Below are 22487 nucleotides of genomic sequence, written 5' to 3' on the forward strand. Positions count from 1 at the left end.
ACACACACATATATATATATATATATATATATATATATATATATATATATATATATATATATATATATATATATATATAAATGTGTCAATAATAGTCCTTTTCCCAGCATCAGGAAAGTAAAACGCAGGACATAACCTGACCAGTTGAACCAATCATGTTCCTCGGCATGTGATGTAGAGCATGGCAAGCTTCCACATCTGATGCAGATTTCACCAGAGTTTGCTTGAAGCAAGCCCCTGTCCACCATTTTCAAGAGGACCAGGGATCAGTTCAACACAGCATTCACACTTGAATTGTGCCGAATTGAACTCAAACAGCCCTGAGTTCGAAAAAGAAAGCAAGTGTAAATACAACCTAAGAGTTTTAGATTGTAGAGCTCCTTTCATTTTAAATGCATTTGACTTATCAGAAATTTAAATAATGCTGTACATCTTCCGAATGTCACACTTTTTCCCCAATCCGAGTTATCTCACTTCATTATTTCATGCTATATTTACTGCTTTTAGTGGTTTGCCCTGTAGTGTTGTAAGATGCATTACTATAAGTTGTCCCCCAGCTCGAACTGTCTTGAGTGATAGGTCTCCATCAGTGTGATATTGGACTGGTCAGAAAAGCAATAATGCCACACTGGTTCAGAGCAGAGCTCCTCCTTAGCTAGCAATATCCTCTGTGGCAGCAGTATGATGATAGTATAGGTGATATTGTAGAGTCCGTGAAAGTGCTGGCAGTGTGTTAACAATATGAATTCTGATTAGAGTTCACATCATTTCTGTCTCTGCACTTTTATCACAGCAGCCTGAACAGTGACAATGCTGCACTTGCAACAAACGCAATACATAGCAGAACAGGGGTAAACAAATCCTCAGGAAGTGCACATGCTACTCAGCTAAATCAAGAACGGTATGTGAACAATGTGTAAATTGAAAAGTGTTTGATTGTGCAAAATGTTCCTCCGTCAGCAGAAAAAACCCCCCAGCACATTCTGATCCAGTGTATCAGGGTTAATTCTTACACAGCGCTTCTGTGCAAACTTACCATGACCGCTGCCTACACAGAGAGAGAAAACGCAGGTGGGAGCAATATCAGAGACATATGGAACATCAGAGGCAGGCCTAATCTGGAAAAAGAACAGCCGTTAAACAAGCCAACTTCAATAACAAGTTGTCCAGGGCACATTTTTCATGATTATTGTTGTTGTGGAGCAGGTCATTGCAGCTCAGGCTGAAAAACTGTGATGATAAAACACTCCTTCTCTCTCTTCTCCCTCTCCCTTTCTCTCTTTTGTTGTTTTCCTAAACAATGATTATCATCAACAGCAGTAGCACACCAGCTGAAGTCGGAGCATGTTCCAAATCAAGGCAATCGGAGGGAAGCTCTGCATTGAGCATCAATTATTTAGCTTCTGTTGCTTTGTACAAACAAGCTCCCGTGGTGGAGAGACGGGTGCCTCTCCACAGCCAATTACTTCCAAATATTCATCTCATTTATTATTGAGCGGAGAAGTCTCGTACAGGTTGTTCCGCGGCTGACCCTCCATGGAGTCCATTGCTCAGTGCTTTGATCAGGACACCACTGGCTGGTGTGGGACGTGGGGTGCTCTACCTGCTGCAGTGCCCCGGTCTTAACACTCTAGCATGGGGAAGGTTAGGGCACCAGAGTTGTGGTTAGTCCATGGGTCTCACTACTACAACAAATCATGGTGGATAATTAGAGTGTTAGTACTGTATTGTGGGGGTTTGCTTCCCAGCATGCCTTTCTACTGGGCACTAGGCTTTACTCATCCTTCTGTAACTTCCAGTGCTGTTGTTTTCAGAACAATGCTGCAGAACCATAGGAGGTGAACATGGTAGCTCCTGCATTGTGTGTCGCTTTACCAAGGTTTGGCAGTTTCTTGTTATATAAAAGTTATAATAACATAGTCTATTTAACCAGCGCTGACACGCATCAGTGTTGAGACATGTTTTAAATTCTGTTTTAATTAGGCCTGTCTGGTCAGCAAATAGTAATATTGCCAGTCAAACTTTCTGCTTGAAAAGCACCGAAGGTTGACTCTATCCAGCAAACAAAGAGCTCTTTTTCCTCAATGATTATACGTGTCACAACATCTGCCATATGTGGCATGTGTCACAACATCTACACTGAGTCAAACATCTTTTAATCATTAGACATATAATTATTTGTTTAAAAAAATCTATCTTGTTGTATTCTTATACAGTTAAAATCAGGGTTCAAATTTGGTGGTGCATGGGAAAAGGTGGCTGTCAGTCAAGATGTGAGGGTGGGAGGCGGTGGGGAGTGAAGGAGAGAGAGCGAGCGAGAGAGAGATAGAGAGAACCATCTCATTCTCTGTCTCTCCTGGTTTGGCCAGAGGCCAGGAAAAGAGGAGTGAGCTGTCTAAAGGATTTGGAATGTGTATGTGTGGGAGTGTGTGTGTGTGTGTGTTTGTGTGTGTGTGTGTGTGTGTGTGTGAGAGAGAGAGAGAGAGAGAGAGAGAGAGAGAGTGTCTGTGGAAAAGGGGGTGGGGGTGTACAGGAGATGTGGTGAGTGTGAGCCTTGGCTCAAGTAATTGTGTGGCTCCCAGGTGATGGAGGCTTTTATGCCATTAACCGTGTCTGTCCTGCCGCCGAGTGTGCCAGCTCTTTAACGAGCCAGTGCTGCTAATTTCGGTGCTAATACTGAGTCGTTCCACCTCGCTGGGCCGCCCACTGCAGGTGCTGCTGGGATGGACAGAGAGAGCGCGAACGTGAGAAATGGAGAAACAGAGAGAAAGAAATGAGTGTACCTTTGCTTGTCAGGGATGTTTCTTTCTCCCATGATTGAGCAATAGTCCATATCTAGAGAGAAGACACTGCAGCTCTTCATCACATTGCTTCTGTCATGAGTTTTGCCTAGTTGTGGTGTGCCGAGAGCAGCTTTACGAGGGGATGAATGGAGTGTGAAGCCTCTCTGAGGGGGGTGGGATCTATTTAATGTGTGTAATGTTCAAGAGGGAAGACTGTATAGGGGGGATGTGTCATGTTACAAACCATGGCGGCTGAGCTGTTGGTTGTGTTCAGTTATTAGTCTCTTGGAACATTCTCAGCCTGGACTTAGTCCTTTCTGTCTGTTTCTCTTTAACTTGGTGTCTGGGGAAAGATATGGAGACCAGCGTACTCCATCAATACAAACAGCCTGGAGGTGTGCTGTGAGTAATTGAACATTACAGCAGAGCTGAGCCTGTCCTCATTCTAGAGCTTTTGCTACAGAGTCTGGTACTTTTCATCACTAAACCTGGCCAAGAACCGCCTACATTCACAGGAGGAGGCTGTTTGGCTGACATTGTAAATGACCAAACAACAATCAACTGATTAAATCTTGTTCTGAACAGCTCTTTGTGTCATGGTTCAAAAGTTTGCGAACTGCTGAATGAAAGTGTGTATACACAGAGAGCCAATCAGATTACGACCTTCAAGAGTCTTGCAGCCTGCTAAGATAGAGTCTGAGCCATAGGCAGAGCATCCAGGGCCAGGAATAAGCAGAACCTATTTCCTACAAAGCAGTTTCCACTTCCTATAAAGTGTTGTTTAGATATTTAGATTGATATTCATAGCCTCCTTGTATTAACAAATGCACCATTTATATCCCACCGTGTAATGCTTGTCCGGCCTCTGTTGGCTTGATGCCTTAGGTGAGAGGCAGTAAACCAGATTTGGCACAGTGCTCTTCTGTACTGCTAAAACACAAAGGGAGGGGGTGGTTTGTGTTAGCAGTTCGGCTTTTCAGGCATCACTCTCGCCATGTAATCGCATTGCGTCTGGCTTACCTGTGCCGCCCCCAATGGGTTTATTCACGGCTAACGGGATTTGGCGCGCTGCAAAGCGCCACAGAAGCACGCTACTGCCATGGCTCTCCACCGCGCTTATAATTACTCACTGACAGGACATCAGTACTGACAAAAACCCTCCCTCTGGACACACGAACGAGAACTCACATCCACCTAGCATATGACACAAACATATGCCAGTGCGTTACACTAATCAAACTGCATGGTCAAGTTACGTTGTTAATTTTGGGTTTTTTTGTCTTCAGTCTGATGCTTACAATATACTACACACTGGTGACATTGTAGAAGTGGGATAGAAGCCAATTAATGTGTCAATTTTAGGAAATTCATATAGCGTTGTTGAAGTGAAAATCTAAACATGTTCCAGGGCTTGATAGTGAATTATCCTGATTTCCCATTTCCTCAAGTCCCCCCCCAGCATTTTAAACATTGACCTTTTAAAAGCAAATGCTTTAGAGCTTAAAATGCCCTACATGCCCTACATGTGAAAACCTACTAATGAAGACACCAGGTAAATGATGAAGAACGGATTCTGATTCTGGACCCAGCCCCCATGTAACAGTTTGGAGTGGAGAATAGAATGGAGAAGAATAGAAAAGTAAAAGGCATACATGTTTTGTGTGTATACTGTAGGTATATTTTTAGCTCTCAGCTGGTGTGTTTGTATGGTGTACAGTATATGGGTGTGGAAACATCATTTCCTATGGGGAAATAGGAAGCAGTATATGGATTTTTCCGTAATAAAACCCGGACTGACTTTTGTCTTTGGAGCAGTTTCACTCTTCCTAGGCAAGCTGCTAGATACATTTGAAACAATTTCTAGAGGAAAATTGGACCATTTCTCAAAACGAACAAACCCACTATGATATTGAGCAGGCGTTCTGACGTCCTCCGAAGAAAAATGTATCCAGATGTAGAATGAAGAGTAAAAGAGACCTCAAGACACCATTATTGGCTTTTTTCCCTTGTACTTTAAGTTTGAAGATTTGTTTTCTCACTCAGTGGTCATATTTTTTCCACAACACATTGCAAGTTTTTTTTTTCCTCCTTTCTTTTCAGACTTTCTGTCTACTGCTTAGAAAATAAACTATTTATCTTTTCTCCTAAATGCCAGTTATAACAAAAACGCTGTTTCGCTGGTGTCGTATTACAGGGCGGAATAACACACTTGGAGGAAAGGGCTATCTACCCTCTTCCACATATTTGAGCTCCCAGTTGCCCATGATTGGCTAGTGTCTGTATGATTGACAGGGGAGCGAAAGTGTTCCACCCCTCCCACCCAGAGAGCAAGGCCACACCCACCAAGAAACGATAGCTGTCTATGTCTTAATAGATCATAATCTACTACTTGATACTGATCTGATATTGAAATCCTTTTATTAACCTAACTTTTGCTGCATGACCATGATGACTATATGCTTTGTCAATATAACAGCTCTAACTCACCATAAAATATGTCGCAGAGAATGGTCATTGTTCATGTTTGATACAAATCCAGCAGGTCAGTATTGGCCTTGAGTATCTTTACATCTCTAATTGCCAGTAATATTACTATGAAATACACCTGATTTTAGGAATTTCACGATATAACTCGCCTTTTCCTGGTAATTTCTTTATTTGGTCCACTCTCTGTATATCCACTGTAAGGTCATGATTTGACAGATCTCTCCTATTCTGAAGCTCTGACATCACTTTCACTTTGTACATGTACCACAGTGACCTTTTCATCTGACAGTCTCTCTTTTGTCTGGCCAAATCTGGTCACCTCGATGCTCTTAACAGCCAATCGCACATACTACAGGTTCACTGACACCACACACACACACACACACACACACACACACACACACACACACACACACACACACACTCACGTCCACAGCCTGCAGAAGTCATTGAGACATTATATCTGATCAGACATGCACTGTGGACTAGTTCTACACCAACACCATGTGACAAAATAATCAGTAAGCAGATAAGTATTTGTGTCAAAAGTCAAACATTTCGGTAAAGGTCAAAACAATAACACATAACTCCTATTTATACACAACTGCCCACATTCCCCTGTAGTGGTGCTGTTTTTTTTCCTGACTGGCTGTTGACAGACATGGTTATGGGATACATAGGACAGCAAAGGATCCATGTAAAATCGACCAGATGGAGTTATCTCTGTAGGCAGAATTCTGTGCTGACATTTGATTCAGACATGACCGGATGCCTTCCTGCTTCTGTACGCTGCATGAGTAGGCAACATTTGTTACATTTTAGACACAGTCAAATAGCAGGCTTGTGTCTGGGTACCTTTTTATGCATGAAGGTTATTATTTGGAAAGTCACCAATCTCTTGTCCAGACAGCTCAGTCTCTTGTATCTCATTACGAGCACGTGTGCATAGTCATATTTCTCGGATGGCACAAAAATGTGCAGATTTAAAAGTTCTTTTACTTTGCCGAAGGACAGCGTGAAGGTTAGGAAATGGAAGAGGTTTTATGGTCATGACATGATGCTAGTACGAGTTCTAGACATCATTTGTTTGTTATTACTGCATTTGTGCCTGCCATTGGGATGCACGTTGTACCAATTGCCACTGCTGTCTCTTCTTTTCTACAACGTAGACATAATAAACGTTGTTACATTAATTTCAGCCACCTTTCAAAGTGTACAGCTGTGTGGCTTTCCTATTTTTCTTGCCTCTTCACCAAAACAAAAGAGACACAAAATTGCTTTCAGCCAGGAGAGCCTGGTATGTGTAAGCATTCAGTAAATTGTATTCAGAGCTGTTGGAGAGTATATGCCACTAAACTATTGGGGAAGACAAGAGGACAATTTATTCCCAATATGTCCTTCTGGAGAGCCTTCAGCTGAGCTTACAATGCCAGTGTACCAGAGAGCGAGAGAGACACAGAGAGAGAGAGAGAGAGAGAAATAAGGATATGTTTCAGCCATAAAGAAGGATTATTCACCACCAACAGGGCTTTTGCATAATGTGTTGCTATTATTTTTCAAATTGACCGCATGATTGTAGTCATAATCAATATATACCACAGGCAGGCTGATTAAGGCTCTCGGTTCTCCTCCCTTTCCTCATCTTTATTTTACCCCCATTGTGTTTCAGCAGGTATTGCTTTTAATAGCCTCAGCCCCACAGCAAGACTCTGAACAACAACACAGAGCCGACGCTCATTCAGCCTCCTTTCGCTTATTGTTTGCTTTCCTTCTTATGTTCGATGGTGCATTATATATACGTAAAACAAAAGAACCGGCATACTGATGTGGATCTGTTCCTCTTGTGTGTGTAGTCAGCGATGAATAAGAATGACATTGACTCTGAAAGCTCACACTGGCACTGTGGTTTGGAACAAAGGAGTATAATGTATGATGTGTTTAATTAGTTTCATGTGCTGCTGTGTTTTCATCTTGTGTATTAAGATGAGCACACAGTTTTGGTACACTTTTCATAGGGACACATAAACCATTCAGTATAACTGCCGTAAACCTAAATAAACACTTATAAAGTCTTATTCCGGTAAACATCAGCAGACATAAAAGCTTTTTCTTCTCTATGTCAAGTGACAGAGATTTTATTGTACATACAGTAACCTTGTGTTATGACACTTTCCAGGCTGACTTGCATTAGAACCACATGACAGCCGATGCGGTAGCTCAGTGCACTTCTGCTATAATGGTAATAATGTGTCATAACTTGCCAAGGGAAAAGGATTACATTGGAAAAGGTGAGTGCAAGATGCTGTGCAGTGTTTCCAAAACTAGTCACTTAGTGGTAATAACACTGACATGAAAAGCTGCTGTATAATACTGTTACATAGTGAGTTATATATATTTTCTCTGGCTCTTACAAAAAGTGCATTTCTTATTTCTGTTTACACTGTAGGATTTTATGAAGATTTTTGGTCATAGGTCATAGGTCATAACACAGACTTGCATTTTTTCCCTCTTTTTTTTTATTCCTCTATGTTTAAGTTTCCTTTTTATACTGTAGCATTGATAGTTTGTTTAGCGATCTTGATTTAAAAAATAACGCGCATGCATATCTCAGATGTAACTGCAGACTTAAGCAATATTCCGACTTTTATGCAAGTATGCTTGTGGGGAGCAGTTTGCACTGAGAATTACAACTAGGACAATTCATACAGCAGTATACAACCCCAATTCCAAAAAAGTCGGGACGCTGTGTAAAATGTAAATAAAAACAGAATGCAAAGATTTGGGAATCTCGTAAACCCATATGTTATTCGCAATGGAAGATAGAAAACATATCAAATGTTTAAACTGAGTAAATTGACCATTTTAAGGGAAAAAATAAGGTAAGGTTGAATTTGATGGTCTCAACACATCTCAAAAAAAGTTGGGATGGGGCAACAAAACGCTGGAAAAGTAAGTGTTACTAAAAAGTAACAAGCTGGAGGTTAACTGGCAACAGGTCAGTAACATGATTGGGTATAAAAAGAGCATCTTAGAGAGGCAGAGTCTTTCAGAAGTAAAGATGGACAGAGGTTCACCAATCTGTGAAAAACTGCATGTACAATTTGTGGAACAATTTCAGAATACTGTTCCTCAACGTAAAATTGGCAGCACTGCATTATAAACAGGCATGATTCTGTAATGGAAATCACTGCATGGGCTCAGAAACACCTCCAGAACTCACTGTCTGTGAACACAGTTCGCCGTGCCATCCACAAATGCTGGTTAAAGCTCTATCATGCAAAAAAGAAGCCATATGTGAACATAGTCCAGAAATGCTGCTGTCTTCTCTGGACCATGGACGCCGCATCCTCTAAACTAAAGAGGACTAAAGAGGAGCGAGACCATCCGGCTTTTTATCAGCGCTCAGTTCAAAAGCCTGCATCTCTGATGGTATGGCAGTGCATTGGTGCCTATGGAATGGGCAGCTTGCACATCTGGAAAGGCACCTTCAATGCTGAAAGGTATATACACATTTGAAAGCAACATATGCTTCCATCCAGATTCCATCCCATCTTTACTTCTGAGAGACTTTGCCTCTCTAAGATACACTTTTTTTTACCCAATCATCTTACTGACCTGTTGCCAGTTAACCTAATTAGTTGCAAAATGTTCCTCCAGCTGTTTCTTTTTAGTAACACGTACATTTCCAGCCTTTTGTTGCTCCCGCCCCAACTTTTCTGACGGCCATCAAATTCAAAATGACCTTTTTTTTTTTTTTTTATTAAAATGGTACATTTCCTCAGTGTAAACATTTGATATGTTTTCTATGTTCTATTGTGAATAACGTGGGTTTTTATTTACATTTTACACAGCGTTTCCAACTTTTTTGGAATTGGGGTTGTACTAGACTCCTTTTCGATGTTTATTTCAATAATCTTCTCATTCATATATCTTATATTAATCGGACATTTTTAAATCGTCCGTTGTTTTGCTGTTACATTGTGTTACCTTTGGCATGATGCAATTTACTTCTTCAGTCCGTATTTTCTATCCCTGATTAATTTTTTTAATTTTTTTTTAGTTTGGAATTATCTTACCAACTCTAAATACTTGATTTTTTTTTAAATTATTTTTTATATGTTACAGAACATCACCATCAAAACTGACAGAAACAATCTTTAATACTGAGCAATTTTTTTTTCATGTAAATATTCATTTAGGTTTATATCAGTTGCCATGATTGGCTTATGCAGGTGTCATGTAGTCCCATAAACACTAACCTTTAGAAAAGTAATTTGCAACTTACGCATGTCTTCTATTTCTGTTTGGTTTAAATCTCTTTAACTGTAATAAACATCATTTTAATGTTTCAGTGGTTCACTTTCCACCACAGACCTCCTGTTCAGGTCTTATTCAGGGTGATCAGCACACACATGTCCACACACTTTTCAAGTGAATGAGGTCACATCAGACAAGCATTCAAATCTAATGAGGCTAGTGTACATCCTCAGCACAGCACACCCGGGCTACTGAATAATAGAGGAGTACACACAGACCTTGAAGAGCATTAGTGTACCTTTGGAGCTTACAGAGTAAACCTGAACACTAGATTTCCCCTGATTCAGTATGCTGAAAGGGTAATATTCAATGTAGCCTCAGGCTAGGCTTACAGTACTGTTTTGACTATTTCCCCCATCTATACATTTCCTCAACTGTAAACACATTTTGACCCATATGGAACTTCACAGGAATAATAAAACTGCACATTACAGGGAATTTTTCTTTCTGTTTTTCTCATGATTATTCTCTACAGTGATGACCACTAGCTTGACATATGTGTAACTAAGTCGATGCGAATATTAATGAAGTTACCATAGGGATAACATTTAGTTTAATTAGGAGAATAACCTATACTGTGGCCTGTTCTGCTGCAGCAAGGAGAGAAGACACAAAAGGAATTGATTGGTTTTGGCATTTAGTCTCTGATCATTGGTGTCATCTATTGCTTCAGGAGGCAGGAAGATAATCTAGAGTGACATTTCTTGTCTGCCTGCTTTTTTCCATCACTGATGAAGGCAATTACAGCGATCCTAAATGATCATTTGCACAACTTTCAGTGGATTTTCCCCCCACATTGGAATGCACCGGGGTGATTAGCTAATTTGGTAAATAAGGCGGTGAGGTTGTGTGCAAGGTGAAGCACACAATGTTTGCGTAAAACATGTCGAGATCTCCTGCTGCCACAGCATTCATAGATATTTAATCCAAAAGAAATACTGAACTGTCTAAACCTTTCTGCCTGGAAGAAGAGGAAATCACATGCATTTCCTTTCTAAATAGTCATATGGAAGATCTTACTATTCATTTCCTCAGCAGGATTTCATGTTGCCTCGGGATGTTTAATGTTTAATGCTTTAGAGGTCCATATGTCACTAATCCTCCCGTTTTGTATTTATAAAGCTAAAAAAAACAACAACTTCTAAACACATCTCTCTTAATATCGGTTGCTGACTTTGTTCTTTCGTTCTTTTTTTCTTTCTTTATTTAAGCGTTTTATTATCAGTTATTCTCCAATATTCCACAGTGCTGTTGAATTCTTAAATCTGATACATTTTCTACAACAGCAGCTCTGAGGGTAGTTCTGCCATAATTCAAATTGCACGTTCGTATTACCGTGCTCCTTCTAATATGTTGTTGTTTCTATAGTAACAGCTCATTCACAGGGATGTTGCAAATAGTATAGGCCAAATAATAAATGTATATATATATATATATATATATATATATATATATATATATATATATATATATATATATATATATATATATATATATATATATATGTAAATCTTTGGTAAGGTAACTCTCTGTAAGAAGACAAATATATAACACTTATGGAAGGAGTCTCCAGTGTCAACTTTTAGTAGCATTCAGTACAATTTCCACAACAGCATAGTCTTAAGCACAGATGACTTTGCCTTTTTTGGTTTTTCTGAAAAATAAGATGTATTTTTGACTACAAGAGAAAGAAAAAAATAGCATCTGTTTATAGCTGCTATACCTTTAGTAATAAAAGTAACTAACTTTTTATTCTACAACATTATATGTAACTAAAACAGATTTAAAAATAAATAAATAAGTATATAAATAAGTCCTTTAATAAATATAAAATTGCAATAGTTAACAAATTGCTGTTACAGGAAAAATAATAAAATTCAGGGTGTTAATGAATCACACTAAATTGTTGATTATTTTCCTATAATAGTGTTCCCCTTCATGTTTTCTTCCTTACTTATTTTTTTGTTAACTGCACTGTAAATCTGTCTGTATTAAGCTATAATCATTGCAGGCAGAGTCAGTGTTAGATAGTTTTGGCAGACTGAGAGCTGGACTCTGTATAGATCACTCAGAGCTGAGTGTCAGCCCCAGACCAGGGTTCCATCCACAGTTCAATGCTGCCTCATCCTTTTTCTTTGAAAGGTGCTTAAAAAGTCATCGTGAGCCAGTGGGTAAATATCACTGTGATGTCATTTCATGTTTGTTGCATTTACTCTCGTAAAACATGATAAATCTGTCGCTGGGGTGAAGGTCACATAACCTCTGCGCTTCAAGAAATATTCGGGCAGGACAACATAATGCTTTCCAAGTTTGCGGAACAAATGAAATTCTGCTGCTCTGTCGCACTTTGCCTCCAAACAACCATTACAACTAGCTTTATATATTGTCTGAGCGGCAGACCATCAAATGGTGTTTTCCTTTTTGTGCCAGAGCGGTCTTAAAGATGGAGAATAGCAATCTGCCACCAGGATGTAAGACCATAGTTTGTGTGTGTGTGTGTGTGTGTGTGTGTGTGTGTCTATATTAGCTAGTAAAACCATCCTAATAAATTTCCCTATAAACTTTGTCTGTCAAAATTGTTATGGAAATTAACAAATGATCTCAATGTCTGTGTGTATAACATTAACAAAAAGAATCTTCAGCAGTGTTGTGAATGTGCGTGCAGTGTTGCTTGGTGAGTTTTCACTGGAAATTGCATACATTGTGAATGAATGGCCAAAGGGCAGAGAGGAGCCGCAGAATTCAAGGCTGCTTCTGAGGACAGTATTTGCATATTCAATATAGAGTCGAGCCTGCAAAAAAAAAAAAAAAAAAAAAAACCCAGCCCGAACACTCTGCTGTGTGTTTATATTTGGTGTGCGAGTGCTATTTCATCTCAGTTTTGTGTTTTTGTTATCTGCTGAGATTACAGATATGAACAATATTTGATCATTTTTCTCCACTAACAGCCATTCTTCACCTGGCAAGACATTGTTCACCCCCCACACCCCCACCCCCAACCCCCCATTCCCAAACCAACCCCCTCACCACCTTTCAGCATTTGCTCTAACCAATTTTGCATTTGTGGTGCTAAAAAATTAATCTAAGTGCTGGCCGGTGGGGAACGCTGGGGATCCGGGCTGATTTATTGCAGACTTAATTCGGAATGGCTGGAGATGATGAACGCCACTGAGAGTGGGCAGTTACACGTTGGAAGTATGAAACTGGCTGTTCCGAGTTGTTTGATTGAAAATCACATAAATCAGGAGAACGAACCCACAGAGTCTCGCAAATCTCGGAACAAAAATATGCACTCTGTACATTACATTATTATTGGAGCGTCACAGGTTGCATGCAGTTACTTACTCTTTAAATGCCAGGGATTTATATGGCTTTCAAATAAAAAGGTCTTGGCTCACACAAGAGGGATATATATTTTTCCATGGTTGCTTTTTTATGAGTTACCAAGGAGTCAATAACTGAAAAAAAAAGTTGAAACAATATTAATAAATAAATGTCAAATGAAGGAATATGGCTGTACTGTGGAACACAAAGAGATCTTGAAATAAATCTTGAGGTTTGTGTTGCAGAAGGAGCAGTTGACTTATTTAACTTATTCCGTGTTCTTGTTTTGATTTCAAGACCCAGCCTGACCAGAAAATATGATCTGCTCAGTGCAGCATTCTTTGTCGATCTTATCATTTCTTTATTTTTTTCTGAAGGGACGTTTTCTGGCCTGCTGCATAGCTTTCTGGAAAAAAAGACAGCAATATGAAAGTCGTTCAGGAAGCCGCCTCATGAGATCTCAGGCCTGAGTTAATCACAACTTCGACCCACTTTTGGATTCTGACGAGTAAATCAATTGAGCCAAAGTCTCCCTCCGGACCAGAAGAAAGTCAGTGCAACTGCAATTTTAGCCGCGTCGTAACAGTCTGCTGCCTATAGACCACTTCGACCCAGTCTGTTGTTGATGAGGCTTGCTAATTCTGCACAGGAGTGAAAGTTAACTGCAGTATATTGAATAAGTAAGGAATAAAACACAACAGGGAGTGCGGTTATAGGAAAATAATCAGCGACGTGATGGTGGTGTGATGCTGCCAGTGCGAACTGGAGTGTCAGGTTTGGAGAGTTTGGACACATTCAGTTGAAGCATTTATTGAAAGAGGCAGGCAGACAAATCCCGAAATGTGAATCCGAACAGAATGCGAATCAGAAACAGTGGGTAGGCAGAGGTCAGGTGATCTACGAAAGGCAATATCAAGGGTACACTAAATGCACAAACGAGGAAACGGAACTAACTCGAAAATCAGCATAACGTGATACAAAATGAAACGACTCGGCAAATTCAGACCAAAGAAATATGAGGGTTTAAATATACAAACTAATCAAAGGGCAAACTCGAAACAGGTGCGAGTAATCAAGTCACATGAGGGAGACAACGAGTGACAGGACAGGGGTGGAGACAAGGCATAAATCAAAATTAAAACACGTGTATTATACACACCCCTTGTATTATTCCTCTAATAAGTAGAAACAAATTTCTGTTATTTATAAAATGTACAAATATATAGGAACTTTTTATCATCTTTTTTTTTTTCTTTTTTAATTATGTTTCACAAAACAAGTTTGTTCCTGTTATCACTTACATTACATGAACAGTTTATCCCTCACCAGCCTCCCTTTTTTTCCTCTCTCTCTAAAATTTAATAAAACGAGATATCGATCTTAAAGGAACAGCTTTACCTCTGACTGTTACAAAGTGCTGACACTGGAGACTCCTTCCTTAAATGTTCAATAAACATCTCACAGAAAATGTCACAATTGAACAACATTTTAAATCTGTGTATGTGGAGCATGGACACCTTCTGAATGATCAGATTTGAGAAATCAGCAGTGTTGCATTGTAAATATTATTATTAATAAATTCTATCTTCTTTTTTTTTTTTTTTAAATATTGGTTTGTTCTGAGCAGAATCAATTTTTAGAACTGCAGTTACTTCTGTGAGTCTAATGTAATGAAACGGTACGTTATTAGACCTGGCAGTTGTGTTATTGATATGAAGTACACATATACAGTAGGTGAGGAAACTAATTGACTGTTTGTGTACTGTGTGTCGATTAACATTTGAAGCTCTACCCATAATCTCTGCTGAGTTTTTGTTTCTTTCTAGAACATATTACTTTTTTTAAAACACTTTTTCTCTTTTACATAGAATGTTGTTATTACGAGTGTTGTCATTACTCTGGGAGAGAAGAATGCCAAGCTATGCGCACAAAAAACTTTGCAGCTGATAGAGAAATTTGTGAAAATGGCGATAGGCACCTGGTAATAAATTATCCTCTGGACAAGATGAATGAGCAGTAAATTAAAGAAATAATTGCTCCATTTTGATAACAGAAAGCTGTACATCATTCCAAGAAAAGAGCAGTCCCATTTTGTATCAGACATTTCATGTAGCTACTGTTATTAAACTATCATAAGGCTACTGCTCATATTATATCCTTGTATTGGTTTGTTGATTACATTTGCCAGGAGGAAAGAGCACGAAACAAAGACAGATAAATTTATTTCTCATGATAAAAATATAAACCACTGCTACACAGCTCACATAAAGCGAATCATGTGAAAGCAAGCAAGAGCAATTTTGATCCAAAGACATGTTCAAATTCTTCTTATGGGCTGCTGAACAAAAAATTACTGAGAGTTCATATTGACAATATACTCTAAACATTCAGATGATGGATTTCCTTTCATTTTTAGAACTAACTTTTGCTTTCTGTTACACACAGGGTTTAAAACAATGATATTTAATTTTTTATCAATAGTCTGATTACAACATATTCCATTTCCATATGGACTTGTGGCAAAATTTTACACTCAACGTGCAGAAAAGGTTCGACTTTAGTCTAGTTTTAGTCTTTATTTTAATTGCCTTCCTAATCCGTGCTACTGTCTGTCAGGTTGCAGGCTCTGAGGAAGGAGAAGTCGCGTGATGCAGCACGCTCACGCAGAGGGAAGGAGAACTTTGAGTTCTATGAGTTGGCCAAGATGCTGCCACTGCCAGGTGCCATCACCAGCCAGCTGGACAAAGCCTCCATCATCCGCCTCACCATCAGCTACCTAAAGATGAGGGATTTCGCCAACCAGGGCGACCCGCCATGGAACCTGCGCATCGAAGGACCACCACCCAACACCTCAGTCAAAGGTCAGAGGTCACACCCTGTCATAAAATCTTGTCTCTTCTCTTCTTGATTGTACTATAGAAATTGTTGCACAGCACCAGACATTTTTATTCTATATTCATATATTCCTAGCAACAAACATAAAATACAAAGGAAAAGAAGAACGCCAAACAAAAATTATAAATGAAGGCAATTAATCCAGCCCCTTAGCACTAAAACCTATATCAGGTCATAATTTGTTGTGTAGGGTATATGAGGTGAGATAAAGAGTGTTTGTCATGCTTCATGGAAGCCTAATTAGTTGTAAATGGTACTATACTGAAATAGTCTATAGATTTAACAGTAACTATGGATTCGTTGTTGGGCAGTAACGACCATATGAGTAATGGACCTCTTTAATGAACTAATGCTAAACCTCAGGTGATACACAATAGTCAGGCGTAATGGAAATTTACCCCCCCCCCCCCCCCCCCCCCCAAAAAAAAAGGAGAGTTTTTTGGTTTTTCATGATAACAGACAGGATGTTTGTGTATTTTTGTAATGTATTTATTTTTCTTTCATATTACACAGACCTGTCTTTGGAACAAAAACAACTGACGATTGTCACACATCATTTAAGAAAAAATATTTATTTTTTTGAAAGTACTAGTAGGAGACTTAATTTAATATATTTTAATGTTTTATATTCGCTTCTGCCTTGCTCTACAAATGAGAATCAGTTAGGAGAAGTGGAATAACTGCAGAACTGAAAATGGCCATAGGGACCGGAGAAATTGCACGCATTTTAAGGAGGCTGCATTCTGTGTATTCTGGCCAGCACACAACAGATGGCATCATTGTCGTCTCTCTTTGAAGAACTGCATGAATTTTAATGAGAAAATGTATATACAGAATCATTTGGTGTACAATACACCGGCAAGTTCGCCGAACTGTTCCGTTCTGCACCACGAAAATCTACATGTCCGGCAAAAAAAAAAAAAAAAAATTACACAGTGGAAGAAATGTATTAATTGCCCACTACAACATGTAGTTTAATGAATCCTTAGAGAGGTGAGCTTATATAAAAGAGGAGGACAATGAGGCTGGCTTTGTGTCCTTCCGTCTCATTGACAGCAGCACTTTGAATTGAATCAGGAGCTGGGTCCATTTTATTTGCACTACATTTCGAACAGAGCCTGCTATCGATTCCTGTTGTGTTGCCCTGCGTCACTCAAGTTAATGGATACTCAGTGCACTGACGGGGCTTCCAAGCCCATGAATCTGTGTTTATTCTTTGATTGGAGTGACTATACGGCCTTGACCTAAAGAGGCACAAGCTTTCCCTCTCCTGCTCGCTCTGGATTGTTTTAGGATGAAAGAGCGTGACACATTTTGATCAGCACGGAGCATGCTAATGCAAACATATGGTGCATTATTGCATCAGGTAGAGTGGTGTAGAGGGCAAGGCCCATTTCTGCTCTGGATCACTGGTGCACCTGACTCAAGGTGAGCTGGAGGAAAATGATATTGTTTCTGATGCATGGAAGTCCCTAGTTCATTTGGCAGTCCAGTCCTTCAATCAATTTGCCTGTGACTGTACATGCAGGGCTGTGGCGCCAGGCCACGCGGCTGTTATTACACCAGACTCACTGAGGAAAAAAAACCCAAGCTGACTCCTTGTAAGGCATTTCTACCTAATAACTGATGATTGTAACCTTTAGGGAAATCTCGCTGCAGCTGTGTTTGGCAGATCTCCCTGCTCTCAAGGAACGGCTCTTTGCTTAAAGAAAAATCAACATTCTCTTTTATTCTCGCTTCTATAGGAATAAAGAATAGGTTTGAGCTGGCATTTGTACTGTGCTGATGGGTTTCACAGTCGCCAAACATCATTAAAATGAAGCCCTCTTCTCTTGAATACAAAACAAAGGTGACAAAGCAGAGATTGCTGGCCCTTATCGGTAATAAAAGCTCCCTATATTACTGGCATCTGAACTAAAAGAATTTGACCTCCACTTCTCAAGTGTTGATTTATTATCATAACTCCTGCGAGCGTGCTGCCTCTCCTCTTCGCGCCTGTTGACCTTTACGGTAATTGACCCATCAACTAATTTTTTTTTTTTTTTTTTTTTCCTGGAGTGTTTTAACCAAAATTTGCTAGTCTCTGTCAGGAGCGTTTCACATCTGTTGAAGGACACTGCACAAACAAGCATGACCTTTCTGTTGTTTGGAGGCTGGCGCGGGCCTCCTGACCCCCTCCACCACCTGTGCATTCATTATTCATGCATGCAGAGCAGAGAGCAGTCACCAAAATGCCACACTTCACCAGGCACGCGCTCACGCCCACATGCACACACTCCAAAAAAACGATACGCTCCTGCCTCTGCCATTCATGTGTCTCATGCCTATAGACAGCCGAAGAGCAGAGGACATGCTTTCTCCCAGCGTCCTTTTCATTTACAAGAAAGAAATGTTGGAACGGATCCACGAGGATGCAGGATATCACTCAGCATCCTGTTTTGAAATCGGATGTAGAGGTTCAAAATAGAAAATGAAAGATTTATGATTTGACACAATGGTAAATTGAACTCCAGACACACCAGATCTGTCTTTTTGTAAATGTGATTTCTGAATGATTTAAAAGTGCAAGGCTGGAGTGACTGAAAGCACTAATTAGCTGACATTAATGCCTGAGATGTAGGGTTCATTCTGTATTAGCTGAGCAGGGGAAGCCTTTGCAAGTCCTTTTCTAAGATCTCTGCTAATTATAACTGCATGGATGCACCAGTCTGTTGGAGATCTTCTGCTTTTCCTCAAATGTGTTTATTATATAAGGAATTAAACACGACTGGGAGTGCTGTTACAAGCTACAGTCAAAAGTTGATTCTTTTCCCGAAACTGCATGTCCTGAGGTGTTTGATTCCCCTTATACCACAACTATTAAGCCATGACCATTTTTATTTAGTAATGAACAACAGTTTTAAATGTTTACAGTAACATGGAATGCTATGGAACATCCACAGGACAATGCAGTTCCTGTTATAACTTACAAATGAGCACTACAAATTTCAAAAATTCACTGTGGTATATAAGGTGAAGGTATTCTGCTGAACATGCTTTTATCAGCAACAATATTATTAAGTGTCCCTGGAAGTTTTCATTCCTTCCAGCGCAATGAATTTTCTTTATAGTTTTGTCACTCATAAAAATTTTATCCTGTTTTTTTTTGGGGGTTTTTTTCCCTTTCATGCATTAGCAGGGCTCAAGGAATGGAACTGCAGCCAAATGTTCATGTACTTGTCCCAATTAGCATAATTTCATCAATAAACTCCAAAGGGACCTTGAAGCAGCATCAGACCTTCTTTCACATCCCCTCCCTTCTTCCACTCATTAGGTCTTCTAATGTCCCCTGGACCTCGTGCTCGGCATTTACCAGCACGCATGCGTGCAGCACCACCATATACGTGTTTACCGCCGGTTTCCTGCCCACCTGAGCACAACCCTCACGCCTCTAATTTAACAACATGTCAACACATCAAATGCAGTCAACAGGGTGAGCTCATTAAGTCTTTTGACCATCTCACAGACTGACAGACCAGTTGCTCTTTAGTCCTGGACGCCTCTTCTGAAGGATGGCTGGCTTTGGTGGAGCAGGTTGGCACCAAGCACGGCACTGATTAAACTGATCTCTCCAGGTGCCCAGCGTGCTACTCTCATTGTTAATGGTAATGAGGGAATTAATGGCGTTTGCATCACAATAGACTCTCAGAATGCTGAAAGAGTGTTTATTTATTTATTTATTTATTCTGCAACCTGGACTTGGAAAGAGACAGAGAAGCAGAGCATCCTGGGTGAAAAAGAAAAAGCCTCCATAGTATGTCTAACTGTATAAATGGATGGTAAATTGCCCAGCTGTGAGTGTGAGATGTTTCATTCCCCAGTCGTCCTGTAAGAAAAATTGAATGACAGTGAGAAAAACAGCAGTAATTATAAAACTAATTACTAAATGCTGATGATGCCCATAGGCTCCGCATAACTAAATTTCGGAGAGGAAATTGCTTTTGGCTATGAGGAGGCTCTGGGCATGTTTGTCTTATTTGCTTTATTTTCGAATACACACCAAAGAAAGTAGTAATTGCCATGGAAACAATTACTCGTACACCTTCTCTTTTTTTTTCTTGGCCCGTCAGAAACAGCCCGAGGAAGCATTGTTGTTGAACAATGTGTTTTAATAACAGTGAATAGTGTACATGCTTTGCTCATGAATAGATTACCCTCGTATGGTAAAACACGGACATGCTACCGTGGCACGGTGTAAAAGGCCTTTAATTTCCTTATTAAATTAGCGCTTTTATTGTGCAAGATTTTGTTTGGGCCATACAGCTAGCTTGTGTGAGTCTTAATTGTGAGCCGACCGTATAGAGCACTTGTGAGCAACTATGCTTTTAATGGCCTATTTCTCTTTTCAATGGAGACAACAGAGCCAGGGTTGGCAGCGAGACGACCCTCCAGGGTGCCTTCACGTTCCCAATAGCCTTGTTTGTGAGTGTGTTTGCAGGTCCTGCAGTGTGTTTGTGCGTGACGCGGTGTGTTTTGCGTGCGTGCGCACAAGTCTTTTTGTGCATTTGCCTACATTGTCTCCGTGCAAAACTGACAGCACAAGAATATGATCATTGTTTCCCAGCAAATCGACGTGCTCGGAGATGATGTATGGCTAACTGCTTTTATTCTCATTGACCTGCTAGACTTGCGCTATATGGATGTCAGCTCTGGCCCGGTAATTAGTCCTTTTGCAAATGGCCCAATAATAGAGAAATAAATCAGAAAGACAGCTGAAATGAATATTGAAGCTCTTTTCAGTTCTTTGCCTGAACTTGTATTCGGCTGTAGATAATATCTTTACAAAGTATTACAAATCACCATGTCTTTACTGCACACTGTACTACACAGAAGCCTACTGGTCTGTCGTACAATAATATGAAGAAGAACAGAAACAGAAAAATGTGGTTATTATATGATTATATTTGCATTGCTTTCAATTCTCCATGTAGTCTTAAAATGAGCGAAGGTCTCCTTTAGAGAGTGTGCAGGTCGCCGGTACATGATTTGTTTCTCTGTGTGCTGTATTTGTCTGTTGTGTTTGTGTGTGTATGCACGAGTGTGTGTTCCACGGACTTGTCCGGCTGACAGACTGCTCCGAGAATAGAGTGGCACTCTTTGAAGTTGAGCGTCTGAAAGCACAGCATGAGCTTCAAATAAAGTGAAGGGCATCCACTATTACAAGTAATGTCCTTAATAATCTTGTTAGTCTAGTCCCTCTCAGTAGGAGACAAATGGAGCATTATTGGCTTATGGGCTGTAGTAAATAATTTAGTTTCCAATATTCCGGCTGCTTTGACAGTAAATTACGATGACATGAAAAGAGCTCCTTGAATAAAAACAGTATCCAATCAAATTTAATTGGCTTGACTTTAAGCAGCAGTAATGTTTTATAATTAAACCGAGTTGTCTTAGAGCTTTATAACATCACATGAATCAAAATGTCAAAAATATTTCTTTGATATTTTGATATCTGGCTTTTAAAACGTCACAGCACATATATTATTTTACGATAAATATCCCCCCCACCCCACCCCCACTCATTTACTGGATGATGGGGCACGAGAAGAAGTCTCTCCATCTTGAATTTCCAAACTCTGAGCTTTAGGCTCTGTGAGCTGCACGCTGATTTCTGTCAGTGAAAATCAAACATGCATCGTGGGGTCTTGCACTCTGTATCGGGCCACGTGATGTCTCACCGAAGTGCGAGAGCTGTTAAGATTTCAGAGGAAGGTCACTAAGGCCTCTGCCCTCATCCTTGTTTGCCGCTGCTCTTCCCCCTCGCAGGACACAAATGACTCCCCTAATCATCCAATTTAATCACACCATTTCTTTCCCCTCACTAGCCCCCACTCAGCTAATCAGCCATTCTGATGCTGTCACAAAGGGCTTCATATCGAAACCAATGGATTTTTAGCATTTAGCGATGGGCTGGAAGTGGGGCGATAGAGCCGAGGTCGAGAGGCAGGGTCGAGAGGCGTCTGCACCCGCTCGAAAAGGGAGCGATTCATGCGTGAAGCATTTAGCTATTGCCATCTCAACGCATGACTAACAGTTTTCGGTCACCCGTTTTATTCTCTAATATCTATAATAAGCGGGTGTGATGATGGCTGAGAGAACAGGGTTTCTCTCTCTCTCTCTCTCTCTCTCTCTCTCTCTCTTTCTCTCTCTTTCTCTCTGCATTACTCGCCTATTGAGGTGCTGATGATTTTGGCAGGCGAGATCCAGGCCAGAGGAGGAAGGTGAAATTTTGCTTCTTGACCTGGAGTCATGCTTGAGCGCTCAGGATCCTACGAAGACAGCATCCCAGAATACCTCCACTCTAAAAACCATATGGTATCTCTCTTGGTTTCTCCAGTGACCCTAAGTTTTGAGTTGGCAGTAGCCCCAGTTGGAAAGGTGGACATGTTGTCCTGCTGCATGCTAGCAGAAATGGCCACATGTCCATCTCTCAGGCTGGCTGTCAGTAGCACTGGGATCAGTGCCCAGTCAATCAGCAGATAGCCCAGGGCCCATGAGAGTGCCTCAGCCTCCCTCATCTCCACTCCCCTCAATCACGCTATCTGCCTCAACACAGTCGCCGCCGCTAATAAGCGGGAATATAGACACATGAATAATGCATGAAGTGTATTGTTTATATTAGCCGAAACTCTTGCCACAAGT

The 22487-nt window shown here is 40.3% G+C and overlaps 1 protein-coding gene across 3 annotated transcripts in view; it reads left to right on the forward strand.

The window, feature by feature from the left end:
- The window catches only part of LOC108269480 (neuronal PAS domain-containing protein 3), a 253602-nt gene that overhangs the window by 84770 nt on the left and 146345 nt on the right, over window positions 1–22487 (forward strand). For all 3 annotated transcript variants that reach the window (XM_017475393.3, XM_017475394.3, XM_017475395.3), the window contains exon 3: window positions 15528–15772. In XM_017475393.3, the coding sequence (XP_017330882.1) occupies window positions 15528–15772 (245 nt within the window). The remainder of the gene's footprint in view (window positions 1–15527; window positions 15773–22487) is intronic.

The sequence above is a fragment of the Ictalurus punctatus genome, chromosome 9, assembly GCF_001660625.3.
Source record: "Ictalurus punctatus breed USDA103 chromosome 9, Coco_2.0, whole genome shotgun sequence".
Taxonomy (NCBI): Eukaryota; Metazoa; Chordata; class Actinopteri; order Siluriformes; family Ictaluridae; genus Ictalurus; species Ictalurus punctatus.